This window comes from Hoplias malabaricus, chromosome 1 (genome assembly GCF_029633855.1).
Source record: "Hoplias malabaricus isolate fHopMal1 chromosome 1, fHopMal1.hap1, whole genome shotgun sequence".
In the NCBI taxonomy this organism is placed as follows: Eukaryota; Metazoa; Chordata; class Actinopteri; order Characiformes; family Erythrinidae; genus Hoplias; species Hoplias malabaricus.
The window spans coordinates 18,536,413-18,549,861 of record NC_089800.1 but is presented as its reverse complement, the minus strand read 5'-3'; the positions used below and the strand labels follow the sequence as shown (position 1 = coordinate 18,549,861).

The window sequence follows — 13,449 nt, the reverse complement described above, 5'->3', positions numbered from 1 at the left end:
AAAGCATCAGCCAGGTCGTCAGCCGAGGTATGAAAGCAAGGCTCCCATTAGATACATCCACAAAAGCAGCAGCTATTTCATCTTGATTCCCTCTAACAGATGAATTATTGAGAGCCACTCTGCCCTGAGCAGAAAAGCACAAACGTCAGAGTTCCAGGCTTTTCAGACCCATCACGGCAAACATATTTACTCTCCTAGAAATGATTCATAGTGCTCTCTGAAGATTCCAGAACTGTGTGAGCCGCTATGATTCTGTTTCCCTGAAAACGATGCTGCCTCGGGATGTAAAGTGGGTGAAACTCTTATCATATTTTAAATAATTTTGAAACTGGTTTAGGATAAATATGTGCCTTTATTCCTTTCATGTCGAATGGCCTTGACAAATTGCATAAGGTCAGTACCTTCATTTAGAGTCTGGAATCCTTTTCGCTGGATAAGACATCAATCAACACTACAGACATTCAACAAACAATCCACATGCCCTCAAAGGCAGAATGTCCACATATGAGACAGAAGTTGAAAAAGTTGATTTGAACAAACAAAGCATGACATGATAAAAGTGAAGTCCTGAATTCCTCCAAGGAAACTGTGAATGAACTTATGAAATATGGACGTTATAACAAAACTGTGCTAAGGTATTAATTAGAAGTGAACCAGTGTGGCATCAACTTTTTATACTCAAGGTAATACATATGCAAAACATTCATATACACCATTGTAATGAAACTAAATCAGAGGCCAATCATTTCCTTCATTTTCAGTCAAAACAGCCATTATGTTCAAGCTCTTAATTAAATATATTTTTTCCCATTATCATTTGATCAGTATTCATTTTCCAGGGTCAGAACACAGAGCAGGAAACTACATTTAACAGACAATCACACAAAAGTCCAATCTATATTTTAAATGTTTCCTTCAATGGATCCAAATATATCAATGACATTTTCTTTTTCACAAGGAACACTAACATTCAGGCAAGCAACTACCACTAGCCTTGTCTCAAGGCGAATTCCTCCATATTTGACAAATCATATGGAAATCATTAACCCTTTGTGGATGTACACACATTTTCAGCATGAAAACCCTTGTCATACCCCAAACCCTAACCATGACCCCGCCCATAATGTTAACCTCAGAAGTCTCTTTAATATTTTCCCACAACAGTTTCAGCACTGTTTCTGCTGGTACATAACATAGAGTTTTATTGGATTTAGTGAAACAGTGCCACTAGTGGACAGGAGCTCACTCAATGTTTGTAAATGATTTACAAATCATAGCCAGTTATAACCAGTTATAACGGATGATACAGGATAAATGTTAAGAATATCTGTGCTGCTGTTTTAAGTCATATTTGTACTCAATATCTTTTGGCATACAAACCTCAGCTGCCACACATATTTCTTTGCACTTGCACTAAAGGAGATATCCCTGAAGAGATGAGATATAAGATTTAAGATATAAGACTTGCTTAAGGAATGTGAAAGTGCAAGGAAGATTTCATGGGAGTTCAGAAAATGATCCAAATATATGACGAAATTAAGAGTTTAACAAGTTTGCAAGGCCATGTAAAACCACTGAAACTGTCTGGGGGGAAAAAATGAAGTTGGTATTTCCTGAACAGAGACAGAAGAAAATCAAGGTAGCAGTTGGAAAAATCAATATTGTATGTGCTGTAATGATTTTACAAAATAAGAGAAGATGTCAAAGCTTATAAATTATTTAGAATTTACAATTTTTCGCAGTCAGTGGTTCACCTGCCACCCGAAAGAGCTGTTTCTCTGCATGGGTTATATTGTCAATGTTGGAAAACTCTGGAGTTTTCGAACAGTGTTTAGATCATTATCTCATGATGTGAAAACAGCTGTACACGCTCTCCGGACCGGACCGCACTGGACTGTGATTAAGCGTCCATTTTGAGATCCATTTCCACGTATACAGCCCATTCAGTAATACCAGCGACTAATGGCACAGCACTGAACAGCATGTATCCAGCATGAATCAAGACAATTTTCCAAATATAATTCAATTACTCCCTCTTGACTTTTCTGAGCCTGCAAAATGGGCACTCAATGGGCCCATTTCATGCTCTCAGCATTGTGGGTAATAGCATCGAACCCCTACTGACTTCCCCCTGCAACTCAAATAGACTTAAAATGGCTTTAAATAACTTTTTTTTTTTTTTGAGGAGGAGATAATCTTTCCTTACCAATAGGACTACCTTAAATATGCTCCTCTTTCACCATTTTAATTCACCGTCATTTCACATTTTAATTCATCAGAGGAAAGGTTCACTCACCATTATCACAGGTCCTGGATCAGTAAGCAGCTTATAACTGCAGCCAAGTCTGCCAAGGTGCTAGGCATATTTTCCCTTGAACTGTTGAAGTGGAACTGTTTTTTCAGTGTAATCTTATGGTCATTTCCATTGGGGCATGTGCTTTAGAAGGCTGTATGCAAATTTGGGGCTGACACATTTTAGACTGGGCTACTGTCTACATAAACACGTCAGTTCATATGCTGAAGGCTACCTGACCAAGGAACACATACATTTAGAGCTATGATAAATCTTACGGCATTTAGCTACGCCTAATATGTGAAAGGAAAAGGAAGGGTATGGGGATTTGTGTCCATTTTGCAAGCTTTATATATCAGCTAATCAGATTTGTGAACCAGGACTTTCTGTTTTATGACACTGCTGTACATTCCTAATGACTGGCAGCGGAATACCAACTTCCAATCACAAAAACAGTGTGGTACAACAGTGTACATTACTCACGGTCAGTGGTGTATTCCTGATGGTCCAGAATTCCAGATTCCTGTAAGGATCTAATACACGAGTCCACCAGCTCCAGCCCTGTGTTCAGTTCATCCTCTATGTCTTTCTGTCCATCTGTAGTGCAGAGAGAGAGAGAGAGAAAGAGAGGGAAAGAGAGAGCATGGTAAAGAGAGCTGACCAATCTACAGTGGAATTGAAATCGTAACTGTAATGAACAGCATTGGAAACCCTTCCCTTAATAATGGGGTGGGGATTCTTTTTAATCCCCCCACACCATTATGTCCCCTCCTGGTCTAATATGTCTTTATTTGTTGGCGTGGCCGGAGCTTTTCTGGAGGACAGGGACTCTCTAAAAACTGGACGTTTGTCTGAAACTCTAGGCCGTGTTAATATCTAACAGTCAGAGCCCTGAAAGGCCATGATATCAATCACAAGCAGCGCTTAATTTTATTAGCAAACGATAGCCCCTTGTTCCTGAACGAGAGGCTGGAATGAGGGCAGACGTATTAACATTACAAATAATTCTTATGCAATCATTTCTATCTCGAAAGCTGGGATGTGGAAGCATTTCTGGCTGATAGTGGAGGGTGTTTGATGTGTTTGGGAGGCAAACTCTGAGTGAGATAGAGATGGGAAGGAAGGTGAAGGATGGGAATGAATTGGGATTAAATAAGAGTCACAAACATTACCTTCAGTGTTCCAGCGGAGATGATCGTCTGCTGAACTGTAAGAAACAAGTAAAGAGAGAGAGAGAGAGAGAGAGAGATGGTAAACAGCAACATAGAGAATAATAATCATTACTGTTATTGTTACATTTATAATTGTTACTAAGTAGTAATAAAAACACCATATTGCTGGGAAAAAAATTGGCAATGCAATATTAATCATGAATAGTCATACAGTTTGTGTGTGTGTGTGTGTGTGTGTGTGAGAGAGTGACTCAGTGAATGTGTGTAACTGTTCAGAGAAGTGGGTGTGTGAGTGAAAGTGTGAGTGTGTGAAACTGCCCAAAGAAACATAAACAATATAAGAGCAGGAAAACACACAAGGCTGCTGACCATTTTACAGCCAGGAAACTACCAAAATCTGGACTATGGACCACTTCCATACACCCTCCTTCACCCCCAGGCTTTAAGTTACTACACCTTAAGACCACTGTTGTCCTTTGAGGGGGCGGAGGGGGAGATCTGTTTACTCTGTGTTCCACTGATGACCACAAGCTTGTTTCGTGACACTGTATAAGGCTGGAATTCATAGAGAAATCAATGACACGGTTCAGGCCAAACAGAGAGAGGCTGCATTCTGAGCATTAAAACTCCACTCTATAGCCCACCATAAAGCCAACAACCACACCCTCAGGCCATTCTGGTGCCACACACCGTTTGTATGGACGCTGTGCAGGAGAGAACAAGTAGGCTGTGTAAACAGAGATTAAACAAAGGAAAACAAATGGTCCCTGCAGCAGGTGTGCAGTGCAGGGTCATGATCAATGGAGATGAAGTAGGACGGGGGGGCATGGAAGAGAGGGTCTGGGTGAGCCTCAGGGGGGTCAACCCAGTCCCATCAGCCCTGCCTCCAGTTTCACATGTAGCGTTATTCAGTCCTCAGGCCAGAGATCAGCTTGACACACAGTGGATGTAATACTGCAAAATTGGGGGATGTGTGAGTGGGTTTAGCTGTCCCCCCTGCCACCATCCAGCACATGTGTGTGTATGTGTTCAGGGGGAATGTAATATAGCTTTTTTAAATAATCAATACATTGATTATAAGACATAAACGAAAGGACAGTGATGAGACCTTTTCATGTGCTTAGAATGAGGACTATATAAGCCCCCACTTAGTTTGTGGAGGAGTGGGATTGTGTTCTTGAGTGGCAGAGCTCTATTCAATACCTTTGGGATAAGTTGGAGTTGAGTTTATGATCCAGAACTAATCCCCCAACATCAGTACTTGAGGGCACTAATTCTAATGTGGTCAGACACAGTCAAGTCCTTAATATAAAGCATTGCTTCAATAATGACATTGAGCTGGTGTTTGGCTATCCAAATATGATCACAATTTCCTTGAAAGTGATAAAAACACACATGAAAATTGTGTGTTTTTAAGTGTTTTTTATATATTTTTTAAAATAAAATCTAGTAATTTAATGTGAAAAAGTAAGAGTGAAATCATTTACTTGATTGGGGTTAGGTGTCTGTGTAGCGTTAATTAGCTATGGAAGATCCTCACAAGTATAGCAAAGCCAATGTGTGTGTATATATATAGGTGTGTGTGTGTGTGAAATGATTAAACAATCTTTCCCCCATCATGAAGATGGCTTCTCCTTTCCCTGCCCTCCATTTGCCCTGCCACCGTCAGGTAATCACAATCAGTTATTCATGCCCTTCATCCTGGGTGGGTGGGTTGGGGGGGTTGCATTAAACATCAGGCCATAGGGAGAAGAACAGTGAGGAGAAAGAGAGAGAGAGAGAGGAGGGAAAGAGGAAGTGACATTGGAGTGACAGCCCATATTTACAGTGGACCAACCGCGCTCAAGGACCGCAGAGTCTGAGCCATAAAAACCGCAGACAAGCCAACAAATCCCTTTACCGCCAGGTCAGGCCCAGCGGACGGACACGGACAAGGTCAGACACAAGGTGAAGGCCCGTCATTAGAGTGTGTACTTATCCCGACATGAAGCGGATCACAATGCACCACTGCCCTCGATGCAGCCCGAGACTTATGTAACCAAACACAGACAAGATACACAGACCCTGACCTATTTCATGCTCCTGTGAACATCTGTAGGCAAGAATGAGCAAATCCCCACTAGGCCTTCAGACTGTGTGATTGTGTCCTGTATAAAGACATAAGTGGACATGCTATCTTGTTGTGTCTTGACTAAAAACATGACAACAGTATGGCTCAGATGTGTTTCTTCAAGCCTTATCCCTACATACATTTTAGTCTGGGGTTATTTAGCTTGACTTGCCACATTATTCACTGTAAATACATAGTAGTTACATAGTAACTTCATCCTTATTACATTTAATGAGATAGGCGTAAAAACGTTGGCGTCTATGTGAAAAGAAGAGTAAGTCATGTCAAAAGCCATGTTATAGAATAAGATATATTAATTCCTCTTGTGTTAGTGTCTTGACCGACACGTTTTTAGGTTTTAAATGTACACAAGTACTCCATAAATTTGTTCAAAATAAATTTGTTGCATCAAGACTTTTAGACTTTGTCAGGAACTTCCATTTCAACAAATTAATCTTTTTTTTTATTTTTTTTTTACTAAACTATAAAATGCTCTTGTTAAAATTATGGCTTTTCTGTGGTTAGGGTCAATTTCGACCCAGGTATAATTTTAAATCAGAAACAAAAACAAGTGCCAAATCTGGACTCATAAACACACTATACACCAACAGCCTACAGCTGGCTCCTCCTACAACCACTCAAGCTTCAGTTAGGGGCTTCTATCTTTGTCTGTTTCACAAAACAAGGAAAGACAGACATGTCCAGACATGTAAGGCCTAGTCAGTTTAGAGTGTACATCTCCAGTTTACAGTCTGCAACAATGAACAATTAAAACCAATCCTTTCATGATACGGAAGAATAACAAGGTCAACAAGAGGTAAAAAAACAAATTGGTTGATAATTGTGTTTAGGGTGTCTTGTGGCTGATTTAAGACACGGGTCAAAACCCACCCATTAACATAAGAGATGGTAAAAGAAAGCTAACACAGGAGGAAGGTTAAAATCTGAGGTGACACTATAGGATGACTTACCCAGGTACTTCAGAAGGTAAGCAATGCCTAAAATATGGTTAGATCTCAGGAACCCAAGCACTGAGGTAAGCAGTTTCTACTATAAGACATGCTCTCCACACTACCTTGTCCTCTGTAACCTGAACCCCCATACGTTACCCATGATTTTAACTTATATATATATATATATATATATATATATTTTACAGTTGCACACATAAACAATTCAGTGACTCTGGTTTAATTATTCAGAAGCTGGGCCCATGCATTTTTTAGGCCGAGATATTCATTTGTGCAAACAAGCCCTTAAGAAAATGTATTTTGTCATGACCTTCTCTATCTCTGTGCCACGGTGTGAGCTGATGAAATAGGCCCAGCTGTTTCTCCACAGACCAAGACACGGCCATTCTGATGTCGTAGAGCTCCCCAGTATGAAGTACAGACGTGATATTATATATCTTCTCAGTTATGTCCTTAAAAACATGCCAGTCATGTCTTGTAGTATAGTGAACAGTAGTAAACACTGTCTGAAGCAGCTCTGGTAGGTGGAAACAGGTAGAGGTAGGTGGGTGGTAGGTGGATTGGCTACTCTACTTGTGAGAGTGAATGTGCGACTTGTTTGAATACAGCATCTAAAAAGCGTTTCCACACCTGTGTGAATATGTACCTACCGGGGACCAAAGGTGACATTTGGGCAGGGGGCAAAGTGACTCATTTTAGTTATGGAATGGTTACAGTTTTTATATTGATGTTTCCACTGTGTTCAGTTGACACAGATCTGGCTCATCTCACAAAACGAAAGCAGTGATGGGGAGTCGACATCAAATTTGATTCATTGACTCTTACTTGTTGACTCTAGGCAAGATTCGAAATGTTGAGAATGAGTAAACTACAGTTGGGATGGATTCATGTTTGCTCTGTGTATAGCTGAGCTGTCGTCTTGGTTAAAATCAAGTAGAGGCTATAAAGTCAGTGCAATTGACTCCTGTAGTAAGATCCAGAACCATAGTCGACTCAAGATAACCCAGAGGCATGAAAATCTTGAACTGTAACCATAGCAACAGCATGAGAAATTATAAACAAATCGATTTTTATTACTCAGTTTTCTACCAATTTTAGAACATACTTCAGGCCACAAACTCAACACACTGGTAGACGAATGTTAAATGTCAATTAAATATATTCCTTAAAAGATGCATTCATAGCATTGCTTGGTTGGTGGTTGGTGTAGAATAAACAGTAACCATGCTGAATTCTTCTTGAAAGACCAGGGTTTTATCCCCCAGCCTTATCCTTGGGCAAGACTCCTAAGGCCACATTTGTCCACCTCCGTGATTAGAAAGGTGTCGCTCTAGAGAAGATCATCTGTCAAACGCTGTTCAAATAAAACACAACATGCTGAGGTGGAATACATCAAGACTCCTTGGAACCTCAACCTCGAATGTTTGAGGTATCATCAGGGATTGTATTTGATCTCCTCAAGACATGGCCAGCACTGAAGTGCCACTCGAGAGCACAGGTCGGATCTGCTTGACTCTATTGAAACAGCCGAGAAATTGAGGGAAAGGGGTAACAACACACCTTGCGAGAACTGGGATCACAAACACTGCAACAACTTGGACTAACCTCTGGCTGGTATCTCAGGATTCCATTTTAGCTGATCTTATTCAGAGCAGTGTTTCTTGGTCCTTGACCCTAAGTATGCCTGTCCAGCTTTCTGTCTTGTCCCTGTACCCTACACTCTTGACTCAAAACATCAGTTAATTAACAAGCCTCCAGGACCTGGACTCAGAGGTGTGGATTTAGCCATCAGCTCTCTGAGAGCACAAATTCCACCAACTACTTCTAAGCCTGACAGAATAAGAGTGTCCTGCCTTCGTCAGCTTAAGTGTCCGGCAGAATTGGGCAGATGTGCATTGCGACACTGAATAATCCCGAGCCTCAAAATTACAATGATTACACTATCCCCACCATACAAACCCCCTAAGCAACAACGCATGAAATTACCTGTCTCTCACACCATGACGGTGGCGGTGGCAAGCCTGCCAATTACTCTTTGCTCCAGCAACACTCTCAGCTCATTGTTTCATTTCCAAGAGCTGTGCCACGTGTCCGGATCCTCTGCTGTTTAAAGTGTTTTGTTTGCTACACTGTCTCACCTTCTGTTCAGTCAGACATGTGCACCTCAGCCCGACATTAACAATGGGACAGGGAGCTGACTAAACGCAAATAGATCTCAAGTACATTTTGTTGGTTTCAAGTTGAATTTATATATATATCAGAATATCTGTCACTGTGGTGGTACCCTTAAGGTTAGGGAACATGATTGTATCATTATTCTGAATTCATTGTAGATTGTTAAGTTATGACTTACATTCTCCTCTTTTTTAACACTTGTTAAAAAACAAATGTTAACTTCTCCTTCTGGAGAAGAGAATGTAATGTACCTTTTCAATTGGACTTTAAAACCTTAGCTGTACCATTAAAGTTACATTTGCCCCGTGCGTACCTTTAGTGACCACAGTATCTTTCCTTCTAAGAGTGTGTGATGATAAAGATCCTTAATGTGTGGCTAATTATGCAGGTGTTGGGTGACCCACTGTGGAGACCCGTATGGCCAATTTTGCAGATACCTCTTAAGAGGTACAGAGCATAACGACCACAGAAAGATGCGAGCGTAAAGTCACCATGGTCAGGATTGGTGACTGTGACCTAGAACTGATTGACCAACCTCAGTTGGTACCCGATTATCCTAATGTTTATGTAGCTAAATGCCATCAGATTCTAACCGAAATGTTCCAAAATTTGATGTCAGAAGATATGTTGAATAAAAGTACCCAGATACACTAGTGTCAAACCTGTACCAAGGGTTAATTAACTACTCCAAAAGAAACATTTGCAGGGCGTATACTTTTCAAGTGTGACCTGATAGCTGTGGGACACTAGTCAATAAAGCAGAAGGGCATTACTTCTGCCTGGCAGCTTCTAATGACTTTCCAGTCGCCGGTGGCCTTGGCAGAGAGTCGCCGCTCAGACAGTGTCCTGGATAACTCATTCTGAAGGTATGAGTATGATAACGAATGCTGTCTTTCACCGCTTTGTGGGAATTAGCTCCAGTGCAGTGAGTCCAGGATGGCAGATCTGAGGGGGAGGGTTCTACTAAACGTAGCTCTTTAATTGCTCTCAGTTGCCGGTGGCTGGGACTTGGCCTCGCATTGGCTCACGCACTGGTCTTGAAGGCTGGCCACAGTGCCAGAATGGAGGGTCTTCCCATGGCTCCCAAACCCTCTCTGACCCGTCTCTAAGTGAAGGGAGCACAGACTGGCACGGTGGGAGGCTTCAGCAGGAAATACTGGGTCCAGTGCCAAGGAGCATATTTCAGATGGCCTCAGCTAAATGTCCAGAACCTCCCCGTGCTGTGAGCCTGTCGAAGGCTGAGCTGTCAGAAAAAATACACGGTGACAATGAACGAAGCAGGACTCATTTGAGTTTTACAATGTGGAATTTTCTGTCTTAGGGGTAAGGATTTATATAAAAATAGTGCAATCTTTAATAATCATTTGTAATTATTATTATTATTATTATTATTATTATTATTATTATTATTACACTACTGTTGAAAAATTTAATGAGAATATATTAAGCTGTGTTTCATTTAACTAGCGTAACTGGCAGCTGACAGCATCCAAAATGCACCTTGCATTGGTCAATGGATGATAAATGTACATTCACACTGCAAAGAACTCTCTGCAAAAGGAAACAAAGGCAGACACTCAAGGTTGCTTCTAAATGTCCTGTTTTGTAACTGTATGTAGGAGCAAATGGCTGTAGTTGTGTCCATCAATATTTTAGTATAAGATGACTGCAGAGATGATGTCCTATGTATTCTTTACATAACCCCCAAAGGCTGCACTACTACACAATACATCCAAGTTATACAGCCAAACAATATCTCACACATCTGAGGAGACCCCCTCATATAATGAAGGAATGCGTCTACTTCAAGATGCCCCCCCCCCCCCCCCATTGCTGCCACATCTACCACAACTCTGCACACAGGTTTGTCCATAGAAAAGCACTGTCAATAGAACAGGATGCTCTAGAGTAGCTGCAAATGAGCATAAGATTAAGACGTCCAATGCCACAAGTGTCAGCAGGAGGGTTTTAAATCCCACCCATATATAGTGTACATTTATCCTACATGGTGTCACCATGGATACAAAACTGATTATGCAAATGTTGTTGTCTCTTGTTGGCTGCAACTTAAACAAACAAACAAACAAACAAACAAACAGATGCAACAACAACAAAAAAGTTAATGGTTGATGCACCACTAAAATAATGAGAATTTTAGTTTAACCAACTAATAAATAAATGACTCTATGTCACAAGCAACAGGTTTCTAAATATCTCCAGCACCCAAACCCATACTGAGTGTCTAAATTACACTGTCGCATGCTTCATTATCCAACGTGCTGTTGCTGCAGCAGAGCTGCTTAACAGTAGATGAAAAACGAGACGCGCCGTTTCTTGGCTAACGCTCCGAATAAAAAGAGACCTTCTGTCCACATGGTGTCAATTAAAACTGATGCTTCTAATGCTTCTCACACACGACGTCTCCAGAAACCACCCTGCCGCATGAACCTGACCGCCCGTCAAACGCCACAGTGGCCAGTCTGAGGTGTGTACAACATTTAGCAGCAATTACAGCCCCCTGCTCTGGTGGTGGTGGGACACATACATACAGCTTTAACACGGCAGCGCTGAGGAGAGAGGTGCTGTTTATAAAAGATGGCTGTGTCCGATATTTCTACACAGCTGTTATATAAAAGCTTCAATAATTCATAGCAGCACTTCAGAGGGGCGAGGATACACACACACACACACACACACACACACACACACACAAGAAGTACTGTGAAAAAAAAAAGTCAGAGATCATCCTTCATTTATTGGATTTCTAGTCAATATACCCTTTAAGTACAAGATATTCCTTTCTCAGTTGGTATTAGATATGAAGTATTCAGTGTGAGATAATTCACTGGAGTAAAGAAGTGGAAAGTCAAAGATTAGAAGCGAAACAACAGGAGATTCTCAAACTGCAGCCCGGAAAATGACTTCATAATAATACACAGGAGAGCAGCGCTCATCAGGAATCATTGCCTTGCCTTCTTTATGAGCTATAAAGGGGACAAAATACCACAAGGATCAAACACCACAGCACCATTCTGAACGTCTGGCTTCAGTGTTTTTTTCAGTTCAGCGCGAGAGCCCAGGAGTGAGGAGCGAGGAGAGGAAGCGCTGAATTTTATTTAATTTTTTTCTCAGTACTCGTTTCTCCACACTCTATGTAGTTTTTTTCCATTTTAACCTCGTCTTTGCACTCTCACATAAATGTGAGCCCCTGGGCTGTGACAGGAGACACTCAGACACTGTAAGGAGCTGCAAATAATCAGCATGGTTAATTATTATAATATTACAATGTTATTACTTTCTGGATGTGTGTAACTGATGTGTTCATAAAATACCTGAGGTAAATAACAAGGCTAATAACATTCCCACTGCATTAGACATTAGAATCTGAGACATCATTCAGCGTCACACTGCTTTTCCCTGCATCCGCTTACAATCAGTTTTCTTACCTCAGCAAAGCAGCTGCTCTTAGTGTGCTGATAAAAGCAGGCATACTTTCTCTCTCTCTCTCTCTCTCTCTCTCTCTCTCTCTCTCTATCTCTCTCTCTCTCTGTGTGTGTGTGTGTGTGTGTGTAGAAGAGAGAGAGAGAGAGAGAGAGAGAGAGAGAGAGAGAGAGAGGGAATACATGTACACAGTGACATCAGATATAGTACCTTTTTCTGTGTGTTCTCTTACACAGAAATACACACCCACACACGTTGTGCCATCAAATACAGCCATGCACTCACACCGAACTACACACACACACACAAACACACACACACACACTAGGACTCATGGCTATGCTTTGGTAGCCCTCCCAGTGTCTTCCACTGATCATCAGGCCTTAATGAGTCTCAGAGGTCAGACAGGATCTAACACTGTCCATTAGTGCCCAGTGAGAGGCAGCATGCTGATTAACACACTGGATCAACACCTAACACAACTGTGTGTAAGTGTGTGTATGTGTGTGTGTGTTGGGGGGTGGGGGGTGAATGAGAGAGGCAATGTCTAAAACATAAGTGGGCAGGACTGTAGCTCTGTCCACCCACTTGCTAGTGGCTCTCAGCTTGGACAGCACCGAGCGGATTTGCCGTCTTCTGCTCTCTCAGAGCTCCGCTAAGCTCTGCTTCCCTTTCACTCATCTCTCGGAGAAGTCAACACACAGTTAACGTGGAAGCTGTGCCCACCACTGCACCTCCACCATCCAAGTAAACACGGTCACTGCATTATGTGAGAAATAAGGCAGGCAGCGGGCAGTAACGATGTTTACCGAGAGGCTTTGGGTCCGTTGCCGGACAACACACAGAGACTTATCTCCGCGGCTCACTGTAATAAAGCTCCACAGCCATGAAGGGACTGTTTTACACATCCACAAACACCACAAACAGATTATTACACACACTACAGCTTAAATATTTACCTGCCCCCCCTCCACACAAACACACACACCCCACCCCAGCAGCCACAGGCTAGTCTTGACCAAGCACCCTTTTTCAGATGTTTGTTGAGCTTGGAATGGGTTCAAATTCCACACTGAAGTTTATCACAAGCCCAACTTTGGCTTTGAACACATACTCTTCTGCCTTTTTCTTATTGAGTTTTTATACTTTTTTTCAGGCTGGTTTCTACATAACAGAGTAAAAGACCCACTCCCGGTTCACCCTTCTTGGCCGTATGTGTGAATTTCTGATGCCTACCCAGCACAAAAAAAAATGAGCTTGTATTAAGTTTTAAAGCCGTTTTTGTGT

At 41.6% G+C, this 13,449-nt stretch overlaps 1 protein-coding gene across 2 annotated transcripts in view; it reads right to left on the bottom strand.

Moving 5' to 3' along the window:
* ctnnd2a (catenin (cadherin-associated protein), delta 2a) overlaps positions 1-13,449 on the bottom strand; it is a 386,140-nt gene that overhangs the window by 204,888 nt on the left and 167,803 nt on the right. For both annotated transcript variants that reach the window (XM_066663258.1, XM_066663348.1), the window contains exons 4-5: positions 3,466-3,500; positions 2,777-2,890 (exon numbers count right to left, since the gene is read on the bottom strand). In XM_066663258.1, coding sequence (XP_066519355.1) covers positions 2,777-2,890; positions 3,466-3,500 — 149 coding nt within the window. The remainder of the gene's footprint in view (positions 1-2,776; positions 2,891-3,465; positions 3,501-13,449) is intronic.